Source organism: Parus major, chromosome 1A (genome assembly GCF_001522545.3).
Source record: "Parus major isolate Abel chromosome 1A, Parus_major1.1, whole genome shotgun sequence".
Taxonomy (NCBI): Eukaryota; Metazoa; Chordata; class Aves; order Passeriformes; family Paridae; genus Parus; species Parus major.
The window spans coordinates 26,752,643-26,779,861 of NC_031773.1; the positions used below are offsets into that span (position 1 = coordinate 26,752,643).

General features: G+C 36.1%; 1 protein-coding gene across 37 annotated transcripts in view; it reads left to right on the plus strand.

Annotated features, from left to right (window-relative positions):
• The window catches only part of NRCAM (neuronal cell adhesion molecule), a 101,606-nt gene that overhangs the window by 19,282 nt on the left and 55,105 nt on the right, over positions 1-27,219 (plus strand). For 17 of the 37 annotated variants that reach the window (XM_015628465.2, XM_015628466.2, XM_015628468.2 and 14 more), the window contains 9 exons: positions 1,335-1,491; positions 13,932-14,113; positions 16,521-16,538; positions 18,521-18,626; positions 21,435-21,631; positions 22,546-22,668; positions 23,044-23,214; positions 23,660-23,716; positions 25,701-25,812. In XM_015628465.2, the coding sequence (XP_015483951.1) occupies positions 14,023-14,113; positions 16,521-16,538; positions 18,521-18,626; positions 21,435-21,631; positions 22,546-22,668; positions 23,044-23,214; positions 23,660-23,716; positions 25,701-25,812 (875 nt within the window). In that variant the 5' untranslated portion in view covers positions 1,335-1,491; positions 13,932-14,022. The remainder of the gene's footprint in view (positions 1-1,334; positions 1,492-13,931; positions 14,114-16,520; positions 16,539-18,520; positions 18,627-21,434; positions 21,632-22,545; positions 22,669-23,043; positions 23,215-23,659; positions 23,717-25,700; positions 25,813-27,219) is intronic. The other 20 variants (XM_015628478.2, XM_015628469.2, XM_033514471.1 and 17 more) reach the window with 4 other exon arrangements.

The following is a 27,219-nucleotide window of genomic DNA, read 5'->3' on the forward strand; positions in this document are numbered from 1 at the left end:
CTTTTAATTTCAAGTTAAATGTTGTCTGGAACATTTGAACCTAACTGTAGAATATAGTTACGAATTTAACTTGTTTAGGCTAGAAACTGGTGAGCTACTTAACAAATCATGGCAGTGAAACAGCTTGAGTCAAGTTCCTGTAAGAAAGAGAGAAGGAGGAGTAGGAGAGATGCTGTCCTAATTTTGCAGCCTGGATTTGCCAGCCAGTTTTAGCTCTTGTATCTTGTACCCCTTCTGTGCAAGGGTATTATTGATTTAGTATTTTATTGTTCTGACAGTAAGAAAAGCCACGTCTCAAACCTTCTTCTTCAATATGAGGTAGGCTGTTCTTATTCAAGGTCTGATTAAGGTGTTTTCCCATGATGGGCTTTATTTCCCATCACCCTTTCTTTTCACAGGTGGCTGCACTCAGCAGTATGGAGCTTTTCTATCAGTCTGGTGGAGCTCAAAGGTTTTGTGAAGGAAGGAACAAAAGGCAGCCCCTTTCAGTCTTCTAGAAGGAATGGTGCTTAGGAGAAATCAGGATGAGGGAGGGAAGGATGCAGTACATTCACAACTGCTTGTCTAAGGAAGGTCTTGATATCTTGCTCCTTTTTGGAAGGAGGCCCTCCAGATCTGTAGTGTGCTCACACAGTGGCACCTTCATAAACATCAGGAACCTACCTGGTGGGTAGAGTTGCTTTTTCATTCATGTGATGCCCACGTGGTCTGTGAAGCATTTCCCAGGAACCCTACCTTAGGTTTCAACTTCTTCCCATAGACCATATGGAAAATTTGGCAAGAGATCCCCATTTCCATGTCTTGTTTTCCAGAAGTACTGCTTTGAGATACGTTATTCATTTGAGCAAATCTGAATTGGGAGCCCTAGGGAATAATGCCTGAAGGGAAGTTAAAGGTGAGACTGCCAACCAGGCTGGTTTCAGAGATGTAAGAACAGAAGATCAAAAATTACTTTCTTCCCTATGGTGCAGTAGTTTCTACATGTCCTTACAGACCCAATTAAAATAACATTTGATTAAAATGAATACAACAAAGCACAGTTTTAAGTGGTACTATATCTCTGGATAAATTTAAAAACCACCAAAATTTAATTATATATTAAAGATTAAAGAGTACTTTATGGTTTTAGTTATATTACAGTTTCTCTGGTGTATAAGCAGTAAGGCAATTTAATGTAAAATTAAAAATCCTAGGACAGCACCATCTCTCTCATTTCAAATTAGCATGTCTGAGAAAATAATTTTGGCCTTTAATGTTGATTTATAGCAATTTTTCATTCTTTATGTGCTGAAATCCCAAATAGTGTTATGCTAATATGTCTGTTTCACCTGCAGGTGTTACTTGAGAGTCGAGTGAACAGTCCTTTGTATTTTCTTTGAAGGATCAATATTTCAAGATGTGTGAAGGAGAAGGGTCTAACTGACAAGCTGCCTTGATACACTCTTATTTTAACTATGACTGGATTGACTGAAAATTGCCTCAAAGAGTAAGGTAATTTATAAAATCTGTAAAGCGTAGCCAAGTGTTTGAAGTAAAGCTAATGAGGAATTATTTATTTTCTCTTCTAAAAGGTCTTGTCTTCACTGTTATAGTTTCTTAATTTTTTCTTTCTGAAATGTTCATATTTGATACTGAACTTGCATGAAAAAGGTGCATTAGATGTTACAACTGCAAAAAAAAAAAAATTAGAGCTGGCAAAATTGAATTAAATAATTTTTAATAGTTGTGCTGTGAGAAATTGCTCATAGTGCACATGTAATTGGAGGGAAATTTCTTTTTCATTTTTTATGTATGTCTTGAAATATAGCAAATAACCTGGCTTAGGAAAAAAATGTAGTTAGGAAAGAAGATGGATATGTTTTAAACCAGTGCCTTTTCATGAAATAGGAATTCAAGTCATTTTAGTACTACCTTGTTTCTCTGCCTAGACATATTGTCATAACAAACAGATATTACTTTGGAGGCCTCATTGTGTAATGCAAATATTATAAATGTATATATGTAAATAAGCTCTTTTTATTTTTGAATCATTAAATGTAGTCATTCTCTAGTGTGGATAAAATAATATGCTTATCAGTCTGCTAGTACCAATTTACAGTCTGGTTTACAGGTTGTCTAGTGAAGTGCTTTTGCAGTACTAATGACAGAATTTATGGAATTTTTTGTTGTTGTTGTTGTTATTTTGAGATTTTGTATTGTGTTTTCCTCTTGCAATGTTCTTTCTCCTTCACCTTGTAGAATCTTCCTTTAATTCAATATTTAGTATTATTTGTGGGAAGATATCACATATGCTTAGTAGTACTCATATAGTGAGAGAGTACTTCTAATGGAAAAAAGCTTTTTGTCATCCATTGGTGTCACTGTGCAGTACTGTGATGAGCTTAATTTACACAGGAAAAGAATACTATTTTTTCAATGTGTGCTGGTTGCATTTGAGATTTTGATGTAAAGGATAAATTAGTTTTAAAAGGCAGAGAAAATAGTAGTGAACACTATGAAAGAAATTTCTTTTACCTCCTCAGTGGTGATATGAATGTGAAATTCAAATGATTCTGTGAACAATGTGAACTTTTACATCAAAGTGTAATGTTTACTTACATAATAGATCTGAAGTTCTGGGTAAATTTTTTTTTTGTTTCATTAATTAATAGTGTAGACATACAAAAAATGCAAAAAAATGTTCCTAGTTAGGGAACAAACTGGATTAACTTCTTGATGAATAAATGAGCTTTTTTTTGCCCTTAAGGTTTAAATTAATGATTTTATAAAAAGGCATATTCAGACTCTAGCTGCTTTGTTCTATTCTACTTGCTTAAATTGCACCTGAAATTACATTATTTTATTGGTGTTAAATGCCTTCTCTGATTCTTTTAAATGGGAAATAGAAAATATTCTTAACACATAAAATATATTTCAAATGAAAGAGCAACGGCATGGAAATTTAGGTTAGCACATCCCATTTAGGTTTCAGTTTTTTAATGATGTTTAAAACTCTATTAGAAGTGTTAGATTTATTGTGAGAATTATGCCGCCGGGTTTTATTTTGATACATTAAACCAAAAAATACATTAATTTAAAAGCCATACTAATCCTTTAACATCGTAATAGCAGAGAAATTTTTCACATTTACATAAATGTGAAATGCATAAAAATAGACTTTCATTTATATTTTTGAATAAATTCTCTTTTCTTGGCCTTTGATAATGAGGATACAAGAAAATGGCTGGAGAACAGAAAGTTAACAGAATGAGCTTCAGTAAAGATAGAACACATCTTAATCAAACTAAGATGCAATTAAGCCAGATGAAGCCAGTCACAGATTTGATTGAATAACACTGGCAAAATGAAGGATAAATGCTAAAAATATGAATTTTAGTAAATTATATCTGTTACTTGAAGTTTTCTCACTAAAATAACATAACAACATGGGTCTTTCCATTTCAACATTTGATAGTCAGTGTTGGTAAAACTGGCTAAAATCACATAGTTTCTTTTAAACAAGAAGAAAAATATAGTAATAAATGGAAAGAATTCTGGATAACAGTAGACTCCGGGTGGAAGGAATAACAGGTGCAGTGCTGATTCATCCAAAATGTCATCTATGCTTCCAAAATGTTGATCAAAATGTATTTACCCTGCTCTGAACTGAAAATATTCATTTTTACAGAATAATAGTATGACAGAATGGGTTAGGTTGGAAAAGACTTCTAAGATCATCACACCCAGCCATTAACACAGCACTGTCAAGTCTGCCACTAAACTATGTCCCAAAGTGCCATGTGTACCTCCAGGCATGGTGACTAAGCCATTTCTCTGGGCAATCTGTTCCAGTGCTTGACTGTCCTTTCAGTGAAGAAACTTTTTCTAATATTCAATCTAAACCTCCCCTGGCACAACTTGAGGCAGTTTCCTCTTGTCCTATCTCATGTTACTTGGGAGAAAAGGCCAACCTCCACCTTGTTACAACCTCCTTTCATAAGGTCCCACTTCAGCCTGCTTTTCTCCAGGCTAAACAGTCCCAGCTCTCTCAGCTGCTCCTAATCAGATCTATGCTCCAGGCCCTTCACCAGCCTCATTGCCCTTCTCTGGATACACTCCAGCACCTCAATGTCTTGCTTGTTGTAAGGGGCCCAAAACTGAACACAGGATTCAAGGTGTGTTTTCACCGGTGCTGAGTACAGAGGGACGATCACTGCCCTGGTCCTGCTGGCCACACTATTTCAGACTCAGGCCAGGATGTCATTGTCCTTCTTGGCCACCTGGGCTCACACTGGCTCATGTTCAGATGGCTGCTGGCCAAAACTCCCAGATCCTTTTTCACTGGGCCACTTTCCAGCCAGTATTCTGCCAGTCTGTAGCACTGCCTGGGGTTGTTGTGACCCAAGGGTGGGACCTGGCACTTGGCCTTGTTGCATGTCATGCAGTTGGACTCGGCCCATCGATCCAGCCTGTCCAGATCCCTCTGCAGGGCCTTCCTTCCTTCCTTCAAGCAGATCAACACTCCCACCCAACTTGGTGTCGTCTGCAAACTCATTGAGGGTCCTTTGACCTTGATCCCTTTGTCCAGATCATCGATAAAGGTACTGAACAGGATGAACCCCAATACTGAGCCCTCGGGAGCACCACTGGTGGCTGGCTGCCAAATCACTGCCATTCACCAGCACTCTCTGAGCCCAGCCACCCAGCCAGGCTTTTACTCAAGAAAGAGTAGTGGGAAGCCAGTTTCTCCAGGATAATGCTGTGGGAAACACTATCAAAGGCTTTACTAAAGTCTAGTAGACAACATTCACAACCTTTCCATTGTCCACTAAGTTGGTTCGTTTACTTAAGTCTCACATAATTCTGTTAGGAGCAGTGGCAGCATGAACTAGTGCTGTATAAAGCAGGAACAGAGTTGATTTGCACAGCTGTAATCATTGTGAAGATTATCAACTCTCATTTTTAGAGAGAAAGGCAAGAATATTTCTACAGTATTGAAGTGTTTGTATCAGAGTTCTCTGTTCATTTCAGTTTTTAAGGGTGGGCAGGTAACAGATGTAATTGTAACTACTTTTACAGAATTATTTAAAGTTAAATGAGCAAACAGGCTAACTTTTACCTGTTAAATAGGTGTTGCACATAGGTGGCTAGTCCCCAACCCCCATTACCAAAAAATGTAGCCAGGGCAGCTAGCTGGAATTTGTACAGTTTGTTCCCTCTGCACTGTTTACCCTCCTTTGTTCCTGTACTTGTTAGGGTTTTATATCTGACAGAATGCCTTAGTCCTCAGTTTCTGGCAATGTCCCTATTCTGAGTGACCTCCTCTTTAGCATAACTATTCCAGCATTTCATGCTAATATTAGTGGTTTCTTCTCTACTTCCCCAAGGGAGGAGTTGCCCTGTCTGTGAATCTGATTCTACTATTTTGCACAGTATGGTTTTCTTAAGAGTATCTCCAGGACTCCAGGAATACTTCTGGACAGTCAGTGCTTTTGGGGTTAGCTGTAGGGATGCAAAGGTAATTGAGCAGTGTAATACAGAGTGTATTACCTTATCCTTAGGTATCTCTCTGAAACCCCTGCTCTGAAGTCTGATGGGTAGAAAAAAATTGGGAAAATAGGAAAAAAAAATCAGTTTCATTACATCTCCCAGGTAAAGAAATTAGTATTTCAGGGAGTATTTCAGCTGAGCATCCTCTTTGCAGACGTACAAGGAACTGAACTGGGAGTCTTCACTCAGGGTAAAGGTGCGTTTTCCTTCTGCCCACTTCGCAGTTATTCTTCTGGTTCTGTCTTGCACACTATGGTATAGTATGGTCAAAGCAGGCTGATGATACATTGATATTTTTTCTCATAAGCACTGTATTGTTCTATTGCAAAAATGTTCAGAGGGAAAGAGGTGGGCTACTTGAAAATGTTTGTTATGTTGAAGTTTGGGCTGAATTATTTGTACTTAATGAATTATGAGATCATTTGCATGTTCTTAAAGTGTCAAAGTGTGAAGAACTATCCTAATGATACCATCATCTAGGTATCTGTTTTTATCATTCACAAAGCTGTAAACATGTGTTTTCTTAGTTTATTTTCTCTCACTTACTCTGAATTCTTTCTAACTTAGGATTTTAATGATCAAACAGAATTCTTTCCTCTCCTTGATCCCCATATTTAGTGGTTTATTTCAAGCCAAACTAGCTCTCCCTAAATTGATGCAAGTTATATTTTCACTCCCTCCTTTGTAAACTCATGGTCTTCAGCAGGTTTGCAAAGTTACACTCAATTCAAACATCTCAACCAAGTCTTTGAAAGACAGTAAAGTATATATACATTCATAAGAGATGAAGTGTATTTGTCCAGACTGTCATGACTCTAAAGTCTACTGAAACAGATGTCACTAAACCATTAGTTTTATGCTCCGTTCCATTATTTTTTTGTAAGTGAATTAAAAAGGCAAAATAATCTGAATCCAGTCAAAAATTTAGGACACCAGAAAGGACCCAAGCAAGACTTAGACATCTGTTTAAATTTTCAGTACAGAAGTGCTGTTCAGGTGCTGATTTGACTCTGTAGGCATCTATTGCCAGACTTACTAGGCTTACCTACCTATTTGAGGGCTATCTACACTTGGCCATGTCTACAGTCAGCCCAGCCAAAGCAGTTTATAATTTAATCTGAGCAGGATCTAAAAAGTAAGTGCTGCTCTGTTTAAATCCTCAAAAGGGCCAAATCCAATATAGGCCTTCAGGGAATATATAAGACAACTGTAAAAGGACAGATTAGCCTTGCTCCAGTGTTTAAAAAATCAGCTCTAAGTGGCTGCTTTAAGGATTCAAGTCCATGACAGATGACTGAGCTTACAGGCTTACCTGTAGCCTTTAAGTAGACATTTGAACTCTGTGCTTAGTTGTTCATGGCTTTTTCCTATATTTTTTGGTGCTCATATATTGTATTTCTTGAGCTAACACTTGAAATAAGAGTGGAATTTTTAAGGACCCCTGTCTGCTTTTTAAGCTGGATCCCAGTTCATAGTGATTATAGCTGCAGATAGCAGCTATGAAATTTTTCAGTTCAGGGAGGAGCAGCACAAACCCTGCTCAGTCCTGGCAGGGCCAGAGGAGTCAGCCTTGTGCAAGGGTGCATCAGCTGTGTGGGTGCCCAATGACCTGGTGCAAGTGCAGTTCAGTGGCAGTGGAAAAGGAGGGGATAATGGAAGCAGTTCTCTGTTGCTGGTTCAGCTGCTTATACTGAAGTTATTCTGGAAGCAGTTGGATCTCATTGTGCTGGAGCTGTGCAGATGTACAGTCAGTACTGGTACTTGTGTTGAAAGAGCTTCTGTTCTCATGGCAGATGTGTTGTTCATTGACATGGTGGAGATAAGCAGGCAAATATTCGGGGTTTTTTATAGGACCAAGTCTTAGAAACAGTTTCACTGTTTTCTGATGTTGTTATGTTTTTTCAAGTAACACGATGAATTGGACAAAAAAATTATGATGCATCGTATTAGGATGGAAAGCTTCTTTAGTCATAGTAACCATTAGTAGATATTGAATAATCCATGTTGAAAATATATAATTTTATGTCATTCAGCAAGTCTAGGTGTGATGGGCCAACCTGTGAGCTCCAGAGGAGACAGTGGGGAAGATATCTGGTTCACAGGTTTTCATTTTTAATATGTTCCTTAAGACTGGAAGAAAGCTGGTGTTCTGCCCAGATTCAGAATAGACAAGCAGATTGAGCAGGGTAAATATAGCCTGATATAAATCACAGTGAACATATGGAAAAAGCTGATTGAGGACTCAGCTGATAGGGAATTAAAGGCCTTGAGTAAAATTGATTCTGCTCAGAGTTTTATGGAAAGTAGGGCTTGTAAAACAAATGATTGACAAAAGCTTAATTTTAATCTTTTAATATCAGGTAAAATTACAAGTTTGGTAAGATGATGGTGTCAATGTAAAAGACTTTGAAAAGCATTTGACTTACTGCCACGTTAAACCAATTAATAAAAAAACATGAATTGAACTATGTAACAAAACAGACCAGACTTTGATGAATAGCAAACCAGTTGGCAGGTCTTAATATAGGATTGTTGATAAAGAAGTTTCAAGGACTAAGTGGCTCTTCCACAGTGGAAAATAGAAAGTGAGAGTAGAGAGACTGTAAATTGTGTCTGGATTGTGGAAAGGAAGGAGACCACTATGAATGCTTAAGTACATTCTCAGAGCCAAAACAGTAATGCTGAATGTATTGGCAGTTCAGAAGTGTAACCTGGCTGATGATTTTTTGCTCTATATAGAACTGCTGAGAACATTTAGAGCATTGCACACAAGGCCATCTGCCTTTGTCAAAATAACTTGAAAATGGCCAAGTGCATATAAACATCAAACCTAATAAGCACCTGATGCATCTGAATTAGTCCTGAGGAGATCTTGGTGAAATCAGGAGTTCTGTCTGCATAGTTTATTTTTCATCCAGTTCACTTTAAATGGATGTCCTCATGACATGTATAGTGTAGCCAAATCCAAAGCAATGGGCTTAAGCTTCATGAACAGGAGATCACAGAAGATGATTTAGTATTCCCTGATGACTTTAAAGGATAGATTTACAGTAGATTGTGACAAATTAAAAACTTGGAGGAAAGCAGTGTGGTGTTATTCCAGGGTTCTAGAGTATGAGAAATGGTTCTAATTTGGTTTGCTTTTAGAAAGTTTTAAAAATAATTTCTTTTTAGTGACACCTCTGTTCAGACACTCTTAAGCTATGTGTCCTGTGGGAAATGGATTAAGATCAGCTACCTGGAAATAGACCATAACTTGGGTAATTTACATCTAATAGGTAAGAGATGGATGGGGAAAGCAAACCAGTGGGGACTGAATTGTCTAGAAGATTATTCAAGAGCAGAATTTTGAATACTGCCTGGGTCTGTCAACACATACATGGGTGTTTAGTCTATGTTATGCTTCCTCCATAAAAACAGTTAAGATTATTCTTGTTATATAGCATTATTGTTTCTAGTAGTGCTGTGTCTGCTGCTTAGGTAGTGTGATGCTAAGTGCATTGTTATCTGTTTCTATTTGAAATACTTGAATTAAATAATTGTTTCCAATTAGCGGTTTTTATGTGACCTGTTATTGCAAATACTGGCTATCCTAAAAAATAAGTTTAAAAGCATTTGTTTAAAATGATTTTAAATCATCTTAATAATTTCATAGTTAGTGTAGTGTAAAACTACACAAGTCCTGTAAGGACCTTCCGTTAAGTGATAAGGGCATTGCAGTTGTCTTCAAAAGCAAGCATGTTGTGCTTCTTGATTATAACCTTCAACACCTTTTTTAAATACAAAACATTAAATTCATTTATACCATTTGAAATTACTTTTCATGTTTCTGTGGATATGAGACTGCTTTGAAACAGATTTCCTTGAAAACTGTTTATTTTTCCTGTATTCTAATTATATCTGTCTTTCACTGAGAGGAAAAATACAGGCATTGAGACAAATGAAGTAGAGGAAATTTTTTGCTAAGTAGTAATTTTTCTCTAATCTCGAGTGTTTAACTTGTTCTGCATTAATTCAGTAATGTCTGTATGGGAAAGGATCCTTTTATTTTCTTAATGTGTATGAAATATTCCAGTTGTTCTGTCTTGCAATTTAACAACCCTTTCGCTTTTCTTACTGACCAATGGTGTTACTGACCATTCCATTCACATTTCTAAAAACCTTTTTGTCTTAAAATAATGTAATTGAGTAGAAATGAATAGTCAGTGAAACAATATTGCATTTAGAAAATGCTGTCTAACTTTGCACTAGGTTTAATTTCAGTGAACACAATTCCTTACACTCTTACATCCTAAAAAAGAAATATTGCAGCAGCACTTACAAGGAAATTAAAGATGCTGTATGCTTCTGTTGAAGATAGCTAGAGGAAATGTGTCCTCTCCATCATTTGGAGCCTCAATTGACTCAGCTTCGGGGTGTCTAATGCTGTCTGTACTAATAGTCCAATCAGAAATCAGTATTTTTCAGTACCAGTATAGTATAGTGCAATATCCTCTGTGTGTGCATGCGTGGGTGTGTAGGTGTTTGCTCTACAGTCATGGATACTGTTCTGTTGTTAACACTCTCTTTGGCAGATATTGACCTGACCCAATCGTAATTCCACGGTGCCAGGACATGATTCAGGGGGTATCAGAGGGAGTAGGTGGGATGGATACTCCTTCAGAGGGCAAGGATGTAACCCATGGTGTGCCAGTGTCTTCTCCCAAGTAGCAAGCAAAAGGACAAAAGGAAACAGTCTCAAATTGCTCCAGGGAAGGTTTAGATTAAATATTAGGAAAAATTTCTTTACTGAAACAATTATCAAGCACTGGAACAGGGAAGTGGTTGAGTTCTCATCCCTGGAGGTATTTAAACACGTGTGACTGTGGCACTTAGAAACACAGTTAAGGACTTGGCAGTGCTGGGCCCATGGTTAGGCTTGATGATCTTAAAGGTCATTTCCAACCTTAACAATTCTGTGATTCATTTACTCTTGAGCTCTTAAAATTGAGGAGATCCTTGTCCCTTTTGATTTACAAAAGGAATCTTGAATTTTGCCTTCCAGATTATCCCTTCCATATACATGCTGTTTTTCCAGTCTCCTTCAGTGTTTGTGAGGTATCTGGTTTTGCTGTTTATAGCTAAATGGTCCCAGTGAAGAGACCACTGGGTACAAACTGTTTTGATCTTCTGCCATATCATCTACCTCAGGCTCACCTCATGTGATTTCATTCTTCTAATTGTGGCTTTCTGCAGATAATTTTTAAAAAGTAATTGTTTGGGTTTTTTCCTAAGTGAAAAAAAGGTCAATGTCTTCTCACTTGATCCTGTTTTTCTTTTTGTAATACATACATAAAACCCTTGCCTTTGGAAATTATACTTTGTGATTAAATACTATTGCACTTTGCTCATACATTTTTATTTACCTTGACTCCTGGTTGCTACCCCATAGATTAAACCTTTAGTCCATGTTGTTAGTCACAATCAGCATCTCATCAATAAGTACAGAAGACATAACAAATGACATTTTGTTAGGTACATAGGAGGTATGGAGGTATAGAAAATCTTATTATTTTGTACAAATTGGTGAGTAAACTTCTGAACTATCACAATATATGTGTTTTCCTATGGAAAAGGTAGGAAAAAATATCTGAGTTACAAGAGATCATAAATAAATTATCTGGAGGAAAAGGCAATCTGCTGTATAAATATTTCAAGTTTTGCAGTTGAAGCCTTTACATTGATCTGCGCTTAGAGGCCTGTCCTTATTTTGTAGCAGATAATGTTATGTCAGAGCAATGTTTAGTTCTACATAGCAGCTGTTGTATTCATACTAAATTCTGCCAGATTTAATCTTCAATATATTCAGCAAGAGCACCCAGTTGTGCTGACAAACCTAAAATCACTTTCAGTAATATTCTATTGCAGACCCTTTTGGGCACATCGGCTCTCTGAGGCTGAATTCCCATATAATATCCAAATATCTCAGGAGTAGATCCAATAGGTATCCTACTGGAACTTTGCAGTAGCAGAGGTAGACAATATGAGACAATTTCTCAAGAGTATTACTTTCCCAGTCATTTTAATTGCCCCTGCCTGATTCACCAGTGCTTGTGTATTCATTTGTACTTGTTCAAAGCAAATGCAATTTAATTTTACAATACTCTCAAATCACTGCAGTACTCATTTTACATGTCGAAAGAACAAGACAATAAAGTGGATAATTGGGTTTTCAGGGTTTCGTAAGGAGAACTGAAATGTTGCATGGACAAAAAACAAAAGAAGTCAAGGTTCACTTGTGCAATACTTCAAAAAGTATCCTGTAAATCCCAGGTCATTGCACAGAGAGGGCACCTTGATGATTGCAATGATACTGTAATGAGGAGATGACATAAAGATAAGCAGAACAGTGTGTGAGAACCTAGTTTAACTGGAGAAGAGCAGTCAGCTGTAGTAGATGGAATAAAATCAGATTTCTGGAGAGCACTTCATTGCAGGAAATGTGCTGGAGTGTTCTCAGGCGCTCTTGACAGAAGCTCTACTCCTTCCCCTTGCTCACTGCAGTAGGAGCATAGTAAACTGAGTGTGCCAAAATGGGATGGAGAAAACACTTCTCACCTTTCCCAGCTCAACACCCTGCAATTTAGGGTGTTCATTTAAAATGTAGGAAAATTCAGTTTATTTTTTTAGGAATGTCTGAATATTTTTCATGCATTACTGCTATATGTCTGTATTTTCCTAGTATTTTGTAGGTAGGCATGCCACCTTGACTCTTCTGCAGTTCCAGTGTGTATAAATAGTGATACAAAGGCCAGAACTATGGTGTCCTCTCTTCTGATGTGTTTTGTAATTTTTCTAATCTGCCATGATAAATAATTAGTCATTACATTACTGTATGCAGTCCTGGAGATGATTTGGAATGTCAAAACACAATTTTCCCTCTCCCATGATACCCCAATCAGCAGTTCCCAACAGCTCCAAGTAGTACATATCTAAAACTTTAACCTACTGAAATATTCTTATTTTGAATATCTGTGTTTTACAGATAGTGACAGTAAGAATCAGGGAGTTTGATGTCCTAGGTTAGGATGAGAAGTAGAGCTCCACGCCTCAGTTCAAGTTTCTAATTCCAGTCTCTTCTCAGAGGACTGTACAAAGAGAAGGATAATTTACAGTAGCAATTAAGAGGCATAATTTCTTCTGTAATGTGAAAATTGAGGGAAGTTCTTACCACAGACTGGTTTAAGTAACTTCAGGAAGCACAAACAACTTTTCATTTAACATTGGTAAAGTGGCTACTTCTTTGCAACATTAACTCCTTGGATAGCATTGTGTTTCATGTCTGTAGCCAGAGCTGAGAAAGTGCTCTCTTCAAGGTGAATTCATGCTGATCACTGTGAACTTTCTGATCCATCTGGGAAGTACTTTCTCGGTGGATGTCCATTTACTGAGAACGCATTGTGTAGGCACTGTTTGGATTTCTAGGGCTGCATAGCTCTTCGTAAGTCACTGGTGATGCTGATGGGGCTTGCAGACAGTGAGTTTTCACTCCTCCAACATTCTTCTCAGCTAGAGCTTGGTCCTGAATGCAGAAAATAGGGAGAGAGCCAGAATCATTCTGCATGGCTAATGTGATCTCTCATGCTTGACTGAAGGGGGAAATCTAACACTTTTCAAAGAACAGATTTCCCTTAAGTTTAATTTCCGACAGTTCATCACATATGAAAGGAGGAGGAGAGTGTTTGAGAATATGCTGACAGTTAATTAGATTTTGGTTTCAGGCTAGAAATGACAAAGTAGTTTGATGTTACCTATTTTGAGAGGAATCAGTTATCCAAAAATAGGAGCCTAGGTATGTGACACATGGTAGCACCTCAGCACTTTCATGAAGTCTTGTGTAATTCAGTCTACAGTCTTACTAGAAACAGTTCCAAAGCAGGGAGAAGCTGGGATATCTAACTTAAAGCTGCAGAAACTTTCCACAGTTTACTTAACAAATTCATGGCTTGACACATTTTCATTGAAGTAGATGCCTAAAATGCCTCTTTCCAAGAATGGTACAGGATGCTTGCAGGAGAGACTAGGTGGGCATTCAGAGCTTTAATCCACTAAATCTACTTCAGCAGACTATTATCTTTATATATACTCCTGTTAAACTAGATGGACTGACATGCTTTATTCTTTAGGAGAGGCATTTGTATTTCCATTCAGTAAGGTTATAGGAGTTCTTCACTAGCTTCTTTAGGAAAGCGTTATGATCTAGGTGACCTAAGAACTTATGAATTTCTTGGATTTCAGTAGAACACATAGTGTAACTTTTATTCTTAGATATAACATTTAGACTGCTGGTATTTCATAATATTATTAAGATGCATGTAATCATTTAACTCTGCAAAACATTCTTTTTGCATTTTATTTACCAGGTTTCTTGTCTATACTTACATAACTACTGCAAGCTATCTAGTCTTATGAAGTTGAACTTCAAGTGTGATTTACTCAGTACAGCCTAAAATCATGATGAAAAAGATGAGCATGCCTACAAGCAAAACTTCCTTGGTCCTCTTTCTGTGCCAAATTATTTCTGCACTGGATGTACCTCTTGACTGTAAGTATTAACCTGACAAATAAGTGCAGAATAATGGAAGATCAGTTAAATAATTTCTCTAGGAAGCTGAAGATAGCTTCAGCATGGAGCTAAAAATACGGTGTGCTTGGTCACTTCAATCAGTACGTGATGATTATGATTATTTGCACTTACTGAAGATTTTCAAAACCTGTGTGTATAAAATGAGTTACATTGTTCAGTTGTGGAGATTTAACACAGTTAAGTGTTTAACTTACACTTTAGTGTGCCTTTCTTAGATCAAAATGAGGAAGGGCAGAAAAGCCCTGCTAAATCCTAATTATTTGTGAAATTAAGATCATATGGATAATTTTCTAAAAATCCCAGGACAATTCTTAGTTGCTAAACAATCACCCTTACCTTCAGAGAAGAGGTTCCTAAGAGCTGAAATGAGAGCCAGTACAAAATTCAAATACCTAAAATTCAGACACTCAAAGCATCTTATTTTTTGAAGCAAAAGGGTAAGTAAGACTCTTAGATTTCTTAAGTAGTGCCCAAAAACAGTTAAGAACTTCTACTTAAAAACATGTTAAAAATGTGCTGAGCAGGTAACTCCAGCATTAACACATGAGGAAATGTCTGGAGAAGGGGAAATCCCAAGATCTGAAGTTTTTGTCTAATATAAGACACTGTTAGTGGGGAACCTTGAAGGTAGCACTCCATGCTGAAAAGGCAGCAGTGGTAGCTTCTGTGTTTTATATTCTCTGTAGCTAATTTTATTAAATTGCTCATGTTACAGGTTGCTGTTTTCTTTTTAAGATAAACATGATCACATTTTCAGAATTCAGTGAACCATGTTGCACCTCTCAGTGACTATTCATTTGTTAAACTAATTACCAGGGAAGAGAACATTAGGGCTAGTGTTTAATTGATGGATTAATATATCAGTAAATTTGCCTGTGATTCTAGTCTGCATGGTTTTCTTTATCCCTGTGGTTTTGATACCTTCCTGCCTTCCAGAAATGCATGTTTTTCTTTAATAATCATTGACATGCATTGTAAGTGCTTTGGTGTTTGTTTTTCCTTCCCCATGCGTTTAACAAACCTATCAAGCCAATGACCTGTATTTCTGTAACAAAATCAATATATCTGAATCACATCCAACTTGTTGTGTTGTAAATGCCTTTAGAGCAATAAGTTGTGGGTTAAAGAAGGCTTTGGAACTTCAATGAATAAATAAATGTGTTACTTTCAAAGCTTACTTTTTCTCTTTAAACATCTCTGCAGGCTATAAATAGTGTTTTAAACCTATCCTGTAGTTTAGCAACTAATATGAATTCTGCACCTCCCTGATATTGTTATCTTAAGAACAAAATTTTGGGTTAAGTTTACCAGAAATGCATCAATAGATGCAAAAATGAATAGCCCTCTTGGATATATCATTTTAATTCTGCACTGAAAATTTAATCCCCTTCTACTTCATGCTTAATAACTGTGAGGTCTGATAAAGTCGCACACTCAAATTTTTAGCCAGAAATACCACCTGGAATGGTGGTATTGCTTTCATAAATAATGATGAGAATGGGCTTTGGGAGAGCACCACAAGGGAAGGACTAAGATTTTCTGTGGGTCTTTCCTGAATATCCACCATAGAGACCTAGTGGTGAGAACATACTTGATCAGTTGAATATTTAGGTTTCATCCAGGTTAGAAATTCCTGTTCATAGCAGGTTCATTAGTTCCTAGTCAGTGTTTCCTCAAAGCTGGCAAGGAATGTCTGAAAATGGAGAGGACTCAAGGACATTTGTCCTGTTGATAAAGAGATGTGTTTATGCAAAAAATTGGAAGTAAGCAATAAAGATGAATTTAAGTTAAACTGATTTTTTTTGTTTAGTTATTTTTCAAACAAAAAGGGTATTTTTCAAACCAAAAGGGTTGCAAGTCTTTTGAGTAGAATTAGGTGCTTTTGTCTTTACAAGAGTAATTTTAGCCTGAAGCATTCTCTTTGTTCTTCCATGGGATCATATGGGTGGATTGATTTTGACTGCAGCATTAGGGTAGTGCACTCCATTAATTCTGATTTGCTGCTGTCTTCTCAGTATTAGTGTTTTATGTCCTTGCAAGGCCAAAGTCACAAAGCATGTGTGCTATAAAATTGCATTGCATGCTGTTAAAAAGTCAACAGTTCAGGAAAGTTTCTCATACCAAGGGCTTTAAGATAAATGTAATAATATCTAACACAATGGAAATTGTGGCTGGAATTTCAGGCATCGCTGCATGGGTTGCAGTGCTGAATGTTTTAAATATTTTATTTTTAATGGTGACCAATGTACTTGTCAGAGATACTTATCTTCCCTCTCAAAATTGCTAATTTTCTCTTCACTAACAAATGTTTCTCTTTAATCTCCATTTGTCCATTCAACTGCTGATTCTGATGTGGGAATAAAAGCAAAACTTCTAGAAGAATGTAAGTTACTCTTCACTAAAAATAGGCAGTGTGCTGCTGAAAATTAATACAGATTGTGTTGCAAATTGAATTTGCTGTCCAAAAACGTGTGATTCTGACGTTTTGTTGATAATTTCGTTTGCTGTATCTAGATGTTTTGTGCATGCAGTGTTCAGAAAATACTACTGTACATAAAACAACTTTCTGATATTCTGAAAAAATTAATTGTGTGATCTTTTGATGGTGTGCTATTTGAACATTAAAATCTTTACTCAATATGAGCATGTGCAGTGTTTTATTACTACTTTCAGGAGTAAATATATTTGCTAAAAAAGAAATTTATTGGAATATATGTACTTTTGTACTATTTTACATATGTGTACATATTTTTATATCCACAGTGGATATAGCTGTTTAAGTAGACATATTTTACAGGTTCTAACTTAGCTTTAGTTATATGGTTAATTAGATCAGTTTTAAGTGCAATCCATACGACAGGAGTGGAGATTTCAGGTCTTTGATGTGCATCAGATGAAATATCCTGTAGGTTGTGCAGTTTTTGTTTCATATCTTTTTTTCAGAGTGTATTTGCTTTTCCCATGTAAGCATCTGACATGTACTGACCCTGAGAGGGAAAAGAGCTGCCTTCACTTTTAAAGAAACACACACAAAGGCATCATGCCTGTGTGGTGCCTTCCTCATTCAAAGATTCTCCCCTGTGCAGCGAGGAGCAGAACCCAGTTCTCTGTGGCCTGTTCTTCTTCTGCTTAGCTGCTGTGGTTTTTTTATGATTCTATGATCTGATTTCTTTTCATCACTGTTTCTTGCAGGTAGGGTTTTACAGACAGCCTCTGTCTGTACAAAGATGTATTTAATGTATAGTGGTATATTTAAGGAAGACTTAAATAAAAATCCCAGTTGTACAATTTTAACTGTCTAGAGTGAGGCATGAAAAGACAGCTAACCCTGATGATTGAAAGGTTTTGTTCCAGTGGCTAGAAATTACCCCAAAGCACTAGCAAAGGGTAAGGCTGGAGAGATGATTTACAGCACTTGGACAGGGATGTTCATGGGCATGTTTTTAAACAGGTTTATTTAGATGACACTAAACTATAAACATAATGAATAATGTTGAGTAAGATACCTTTCTCACTATCTTAATATCACAAACAGTATTTTTTAATGCAAAAATGGACATAGATAATTGCAAAAGGTTATAAATTACTTAAAATAGGTAGACACCAACTACTTTGTGAGACGAATCAGTTTTGTTCTGTGCTACTTGTTTTATAGTACTTGACAAATCACAAATATCAAATTGCTTCTTCTGGGATAGTTCACAAGACTGAGTGTATTTAACGTGGGTTTCTTAAGGGGAATCAGTGCTTTATTTTTCCTACATGTTTACTTTGTTTGGAAACTAGATACTATTTTTGTAATTTTTAACAGAGTCTTTTGCTTTATAACACATTTTTTACTCCTGAAAAGTAGTTCTTAAAAGCATGCTTTGTAGATTAATGCAGTATGTTAAGCATAATAAACGCATGGAAGGGTTTCACCCACAGAGAATTTGAAAATACGTAAAATGTTTAGAATCACAAAGCAATGTATATTTTTTTCTTCTGTGTGGTAAAAAGCCATTTTGTTGAGGTTTGTGTCTTGCAGCTCTTCTTTTCAGATTTGTTGGACTTAAATTTTGAGTGTCATTTGGTTTTGTGAAAATCTGTTGAAATCTGAGGTATAGAAATATTTTCATTAAAGTTTTTGGACAAGATCTTCATCCACTGTAAATGAGGATAGCTCAGCTGGAAGTTAGTATAGCTACACTGATTTTCAAGGGTAGAGAGCTTCAGCCTCCTGATACAAAGGATACTTTAATCCCACTCTTCAGTCAATGATTTGGTTGCTAACCACAATTGTTCTTTCTCTGCTTACAAAAGTGTCTTGTGATAGTTTGAAAATATTGTTGAAATCATCTCTCTTTGTTGTGTTTCATAATGAAGTGTCACAACCTCCTACGATAACTCAGCAATCTCCAAAAGATTACATTGTTGACCCTCGAGAGAATATTGTAATACAGTGTGAAGCCAAAGGAAAGCCACCTCCTAGGTTAGTAGCTTATGGTTTTTTTTTTCATTTATTGGCCTAAGAGCATGGAAGAACTAGGAGAACATACTGTAATTTTTGTACACTGAGAAGATCAAGATTTTATGTATGAATGTGCTTGGACATGCAGAAACACGCACACTTCCGTACCTCTGTAAATTACACAGCTACCAGATAGTGGCACAATTCTGACTCCTATCACACATGACCTTTAAATGTTTCTAGAGTCATTAAGAAATTGCAGCATTTTTTTCTTCTTAAAACTCTAACAATAGAATAATGCTTGATCATTACAAGAGCAGCTAGGTAAATGTCCATGGAACACACTAGAAAGCACTACTGGATGACGTGCCAGATTTAGGCATAGTGTTTAAGAATGCACTTGGCATGAAGTCAGACTAATGCTAATACATTCAAATGTAATGTTTTTTAAATAATTCCATTTTATAAGGATGATCTTGAAATACAGTTGTCATAAGTTATGTAGTCTGTATCAGTTTTATTGATCAGCAGTCTTGTGTATTTTAATAGCCTTGAGTTTTGGTATTGGCAGAAATGGATAAGAATCCTGATCATTGCCCGTTTTAAGATCCTCTTTCAGCATCTTGAAATATTTGAAAAACTTCTCATTTCAAGATATTGAATACCTGCACTGGAAGCATCAGTAGCCATGATACACTCTGGCATTGTTAGTCACTGCTTCTGATTGCAGAGACTATGAACATAGAAATGTGCATCTGTGCTCCAGCAGTGTTACACTACACCTTACTAGCAAGGTCCGTCTAGAACTGCTCATTCAGACACAGACAAGAGCTTGTTAGATGTATTTCTTCTGAATAACCAGGGTTTTTTCTGCATTGTTCTTGCTGATTGCCTTGGCATCATGGTCATTATCATGACTGGGCAGCAGAAGGGAGAAGATGGAGATTATCTGGAAAAGATGGAGATTACCCTTTCTAGTGTTCCATAAGGACAGGAGTGCCACAGAGCTGCTTGGTTTACCAGCATTTGAATTGGGCTGGCCCAATGGCACTTTTGAGAGTCTGGATCTTGACCTCGGTGATCAGATGATTATTGTTCAATTTGGGACAACTGTATTGCTTCTGCAGATATTTCTGTTGAACACTTATGGTTGGAATTACCAGAGAGAAAAAGGTTGCTGTCTGTGAGACTGACATACCTGAGCCATATGCCAGGGCTCTCTGCTCATCTTCCCCATCAAACATGGATCTTGTTTTATTCCTGTGCTACAGAGGAAGTGACAGGATTTAAGTGAAGAATTTTCCAATGAGTTTTAAAAGCCTATGCTTAGTCTTGCTTATTTTTTAAGATGTGATATTGATTTAATTTGTATCAGTAGTCAGTCTGGTTGGTCCATCACTCTTGATAAAATGCAAATGCATATTGGAGCTTAAGCTGCTCCAGAGCTCTGAAGTCAAAGGTGGACTTTCTCAGCATGAATTGTGTGATATCAGTATGAGAACTTGTTATTGGTAAGATCACCTGGCATAAAAGTTTGTGGATGTGCTGCTACCTATAGCTAGAACAGCAAAGACTCTGACTGTCATGTATCTTAAATTCAGGGGCTTGTGCCACATTTTCCAACTCTCATTTGAATCTACATTCCACTTTCTTGCATCTTTAATATTATTGGTAACAGAAACCCCACATTCTAAAGCTTCACCTGCAAAGTTGTAAGAAAGAGGTTCACTGTTAGTTCACTATGCATGGTAGTCCTCAAAAAAACACTGCAGTGTGGTGCAGCACTGCTGCAGGTCCAGTTCTTTCCCCCAACACAAGGTGCAAATATCATGTCCAGTCCTGCCCAGCTGCTGCAGAATGTCAATACACAGTTTGAGTCAGTTGGAATTTGAGCTTTTCCAATACCATTTGCATTTATACTGTAGGAAGCATTCTAAACAGCAAAAAGAGTGTTTGTGCTTAAGATTCTGAAGCTGAAATGTAACAAGTACAAAACCTGCTGTTCACAGCATTTGAAGCTGTGAGTGCTCAGCACTTCATAGGTGTTGGTCAGGCTCTCTGTGACTATACTTCTGCCTAAGTAAGAAAGTGGTGTTTACAGTAGTCTAAGTTATAGACTGTGAATCTCTTCTTTACAATTTTTTGAGTTCTATTGGTCTTCATTTTTAATGACTACTTTCCAAAACATTTCTTGTTTTGAGTAGTGTCAGTATAAATTTACTAGGTTAAATAAAGGCTATCAGACTATTCAATTAGAGAATTACGTTTGCATTAGAATAGTGAAAAGAAATCAAACTCACCACAGACTTTAATTCACTTGTATAACTTCAAAATCAGCGAACCAATTAAAAGAAATTATCTCCTGCTGGGGCCTGAGATGACATATTTCAGCCCTGAGCAACTTTTTAAAGGAAGGTTTATAAACCCTTTCAACAATAGGTTTTATAATGGAATGCTAATGCAGCTTTAGCAATATCAGTTCGTGCAGATATTACTGCATCATTTTTAGTAGAGAGGAAATCAGTTCTTTTCCATGTATAATTAACCTCAGAAATTTTTAATGCATTTTTAAAAAAAATAATTGACTTTGAAATAGCTCCTTTTAACAAGTTCAGCCAAACCTTTTATCTTAAAATATTACCAGGTTTCTTATAATAAAAGTACTATATTGCTTTATTAGTTAATTTAGTTTGGGAATGAGTCTTATTTGCTAATAAAAAAAAATAACATGTATTTTTGTTAATCAGTTTTTTCTTCTTTTTCTTCATACAATCTACAAAAAGCAGCTCAGAATAAACTTTTCTTTTCTTTTTGTTTTTATTGTTTTAGCTTCTCCTGGACGCGCAATGGAACTCATTTTGATATAGATAAAGATGCACAGGTAACAATGAAACCAAATTCAGGGACTCTTGTCATAAATATTATGAATGGTGGGAAGGCAGAAGCGTATGAGGGAGTTTACCAGTGTACAGCAAGGAATGAACGAGGAGCAGCCATTTCCAACAATATCGTTATAAGGCCTTCTAGTAAGTAAAGCTCTTAAGCGTGAAACACTTTGGTTTTCTTATTTGTTTATGAAATTTTTGCCTTTTTGTTTTCCTGTCTTAAAAATTCAGTCGTCCAAATGACCATGCTAGAAGTTATTGCCTATTTTCTAATACTCAGGTATAATACTGTATTACATGTTTTCTCAAATACTTTTTTTACAAAAATTTAATAACTGAGTTTTTTCCTTGATACATCTGGATAAACTTATAATGTTTAAAACTGACTTGTATGTATGACACTGCTGCTAGAATAAAATATTTAAATCCTTAAGGCTTTAAGGATAATTTGTTGACTTTGATTGCATAATTGGTGACAACAATTTTTATTCTGTTTATGAATAAACATTTATGAATAACATTTCTGTTTATGAAGTATTCCATAGTTTTTGTAACAGCTTTAAAACATAACAGATTGAAACTAAAAAGAAGCTAAGAATTTTTGATTAATGGTAGATTGTTTCTACAGCTCTTTAGGAGCTTTATCTCAGCTTAGTTTTCAAGCTTCTCAGCTTAAAATGTGCTGTTCTCACATCTTAATTAAAGTGTGTGTTTATAATACTGCTTTAGGAATGTCTACCCCTTTTTCTATTTTAGCACTTTTTTTTTTCAATATAGTTAAAAATTTGCAAGACACTGTTTAAAAACCTTTAGTGAGTAGACAAAATAATTTGAGTCAGTTGATTATACTTTCAATTAATCATTGATGTACTTTTCATCAAAAAAACATAAAAAAGAACAAAAATAAAAACCAGCAAACATGAAAGGACTTAACATTCTGATGGATGTAGTTCTTCCATTTCTTCTTCCAAAATACTTTGTGCATTTTCCCTTTAAATTTCTGTGTTCTTGCCAAACCATAATTTGTGTGTGTCTGTCAAAATTACTTCCTATAGGATCGCCTTTGTGGACAAAAGAGAAACTAGAACCAAATCATGTTCGCGAAGGTGATTCACTAGTACTGCACTGCAGACCTCCTGTTGGCTTACCACCACCCATCATATTTTGGATGGATAATGGTGAGTTTGTTTTTTAAGCAGTTGACTTTTTTTCAGTTTTTCTATATAGTAGATCATTGCTTACCAAAACCACAGATGGTGAGGTTTCCCTCTGAGTTGAAATTCAGTGAGTTCCATTCTTATAGAACAGAGGAAACTAGCAGACATAGAGCACAAAAGCACAAAGCCAAAAGCAGCTGGAGATCTTAATGTAAGTTGTAGATTAACCCACTGGGGAAGAATGGGTAGACAAGGGATTTCATCAGGAAGCATAGAAATGTCTATGTATGTACCAAGCCACAAACAAGTGCAATTGAATGAATGTGGAATCTGCAGATCATAATAATAGAGTGTGTCAATTATATTTGACACAAATGTGTTCTTGTTTTCCCTTAGCTTTCCAAAGGCTGCCTCAAAGCGAAAGAGTCTCCCAAGGTCTAAATGGAGATCTTTATTTTTCTAATGTACAACCAGAAGACACCCGGGAGGACTATATCTGCTACGCAAGATTTAATCATACACAAACTATACAGCAGAAACAACCCATATCTGTAAAAGTCTTTTCAAGTAGGTATTTCCTCACCAGATTACATACTACACAGTATTTATCCAGAGTTCTCAAGTTACATGCTAAAGTTGTGTTATGCTAGGGAATTTTGTCATTTTAATTTTGAATAAGAAATTAAATTACTGTATAAAATTGAAACATAATCTCCAGTTTTCTTGATATATAATTGTTTTTAAAAGCTATCATTTTTCCCTTTATAAGGCATTGTGTTTTGAAAAAATGTTTTTTAAGATCTGATGCATAGAAAAAATACAGTGTAAAAAATAACGGTTTTTAGATGTTTTTCCAATGCAAGAATATTAAGTTATTTGATTATTGTAACTATTGAAACAAATTAATCAATCACTTGATTAACTCACCGTGGCCATGTCATCACCTTTTGATTCCCAGAACTTTTATTTATCCCTCTTGTATGCTTTCTTCATGATATTCTGTTTATTTCAGTGGATTCATTGAATGACACTATAGCTGCTAATTTGAGTGACACTGATATTTATGGTGGTGAGTTACACTGGTCCCCACTGATACTCCTTGTTTCACAGTAGCATTTAGTTAACTAACTTCACCTTCATGGCTACTTAATCTTTTGCTCCTTTTTCAGTTTCTAATAAAGGTATCAATTAGTGCTGGTGATAATACATACTTTACAAAGGGACTGCACAGTGTGATCCTTTCAAATATTTAATGTTTCGATGCTCTTGTATGGCTCATAGCAAATATAAACACTTATAATAAAAGAATGCTTTCACACTGGTGCAGATTTTAAAAACTACTTCTATATTGTGTTAATTTTTTACATTTTTCCTCCAATTTACCTAGTAGTTTAATTATGTTCATTATCACTAGGACTACTTAATGTCATGTGCTGCATAATAAATAACAACAATTAAGCACCTAACATATCCACTTCACATGTAATAACTTACTGAATGTACCAATAAATTCATGGAGGTAGGATGAGTTCTGTTTGTTTGGTGTTTAAGCTGGTCTTTCCATTAATCTGTGTTGAATGGTCTTCTGTATGTTTTGAATTAAATCCTCCTGAACAGATGTATGTGTGTTTAGTAAAGCTGACTTTGGAGCACCACTTATTCTAGACTCTCCACTTGATATTGGGTGACATAGAAAATACTTGATATTTATTCAATTTTTTTGTCTTTTTCCTTGTGAAATGGGGCTTTGCGCATATTAAACCAAAACTTCTCTGAATCTAGAATAAAACATGGGCACAGAATATTTTACTTCTCTACATAAAAATTACATGTTATTCAGGAGGGACAAACAAGAAATAAGTACCTGAACACAAAACAATATATTAACTACAATTAGTGATTAAAACACTCTGGGTTGGCTCCCAACTCAGAACCACCATGGGTAATTCTTCTGAACACTCCCAGTCTGGCCAAGTGAGCCAGCAGCCCTTGGCAGTGCCAGCACTGGGTAGATGAGTTGTTGCCATGACTGTCAGCTGCATTCTTGCCTCTAGACTGCTCTGTTCTCCCACAACTTTAAGTTGTTTGTGTACTGGTTATTAAGGAATTCACAGCACATACTGGATTAAAACAAAGTGTTGTATTTATGCTAATGTATCAGTAAGCCCTGTACCCTAACAAACTTTATTATGTTTCTAATCCCATTTTTTAAAAAATAAAGATTTATTGTAATGTTTCAGACTCTTACAGCACTTCAGAGCAATTTAATTCTATATATTAAAATTGCTACAACACAACATTAGAGTATTCACAGAAAACACTCTATAATTATAGGGAACTTATTCTGAATTCCATGAAGGCATAGGAAATACCATATACTTCAAAAGCCAACAGAGTGTAATGTCAGAAATGAGTCTTATATTTATAGTTGCCTGTTTACTGTGATTATTGCTTACAGGTTAATCAAGGTTCTGTATTGGAAGACTGGGGAACACCTTGAATTAAAGTTAAATATATATTAAGAGGAAAATACAAGGATTACTTTCTGAAACAATTCCTCACATTGTCTAGAAAATATTAAAACATATTCTAAAGCAGACTGTACTTTTCACTGCCTTGGTTTATATTTCCGATTAAAAATAACTTTTCTTAATTTTTATTGTGATGGAAGCCGAGGAATTTTCCGTAACTCTCAGTCTTGCACTGTGCCTCACAACAGTGGCCTCTTCCCATTATAGTTCTGTTGACTGAAACAGCAGCTACTTAGGATTAAGATTGCATAGTTGCCTATGTAAAAGCTTTGTATCAATTGTTCCTGTCTTTTAATAATAACATTTCTCTTCTGTGTGTTCAAAATTGTGGCATTTAACAGATATGTTATGTCTGTCAAAAAACTAATGTGTTCAGCTTTGTAGTTGTGCTGCAAAATGGCTTTTAAACAAATGGCCAATGTGGAGCAAAATCTCTGTTAAAAACGTGAGAATGGGTGTATGCACTTGATTGGTATTAGAATAAAATTTAGAAATTAATTGTTTTATTTCTTCTTGTTCCAGCAAAGCCAGTTACAGAGAGGCAGCCAGTTCTTCTAACACCAACAGGTAGCACAAGTACCAAAGTGGAACTCAGAGGAAATGTGCTTTTGTTGGAGTGCATCGCAGCAGGATTGTGAGTTACTTTTGAGACTTTTTTTTTTTTTCTAAATTGAAATACAGAAACAGGGAAACATTTGAGGGATGCTTAAAATGTGACCACTGTATAAGTTATGTGTTTCAAAGAAGAAGAAGTGTAGAATGAACTTTTTTAGGAGTGCCACCATTTACTTGGGCATCAGCAGACTTTGGAACATGAGAACGTATGGCCTCTGCCTTCTCATATCCCCAAACCCTGTGCACAGAATATGTTGTACCATTGTTTTTAAAGGACACAAGCAATAAATGCTATAGACTAAACTCAGGCATATATCTACAGATTTGCAGTCAGGAATAAAGCCTCTGTTGTTTTCCTGAATTTACAATCATTAGGTTCTCAAATTATATAAAAATAGTTACAAATTTGCTGTTCTAATCCAAGAAAACTACTTATATGTGTTAGTAATTGCCTAGTTGATCGACTGAGTGGGAATTGTTGGAACAAATCTTCAGGTCCTTACATATAATTTCTCATTGTAATTGAGCTTAATTGGTACTTGTTTCTTCAATGCAATGCAAGTTTGCTTCTGCTGGTTATTGTGCAAAAAGATTACTGAGAGCAATTTAACTTCATGAATTAGGTTGATTTTTAAATCAATTTCATTCTCAGGAAGAAATCTGAGAATAGATTGGTTATAGAATAGAAATGGAAAATCTTTAGTATCTATTTCCAGAACTGTAAACATTTGCAGCACACAAAGGCATATACAATGCAGAGTGCTCTCAGGTCGCCATGAGGAAGGTCAGTGCACCACAGCACCGTGCACATGTGCACATCACTTGCATGAGCTCCACAGGGCGCGCTCAGGCACAGTTGATCTGAGCATCAGTGCAGTGTTTCTGTCTCAGCTGTGACCTGCTCAGGTGTCTGCCCCAGCAGCACTAGCAAAACCACCCCTGTGACTGGGAGTAGCATAAGCCCAGGTGATCTTCATCTGCAGTACAGTTATATGCCTTTTGACAACTCTGCAACAAAAGTATTCGGTGCTCCGAACTCCAGTAAAATGGCTGGATAAAACCTGTGAAAAAAACCAGAGTGTTATATATTATATGGCTTTATGTCTTTAGCTGTCACATAATTAAAAAAAAAAAATAATGAAATTAATAATTAAAAAAAAAATAAAAATAGGGAATACTGATCCACAAAGGGCCAGATACAGATTTTGTTTGAAACAACTATTCCTAATCACTTACATCAAAATTAAAAGTCAGCTTTTTAGGTATCTGTTGTAAAATATGTGATACTGGACTGCTAAGGGAACATTTGCCTAGAGCCATTACTATTTGAAAGAGGACATTCTATTCAGGAAGCAACAAATTGTGATTTCTTGTGATTTTCAATATATATCTCCATGTGTTTGAACAGCTTTCAACTTCAGTGGAC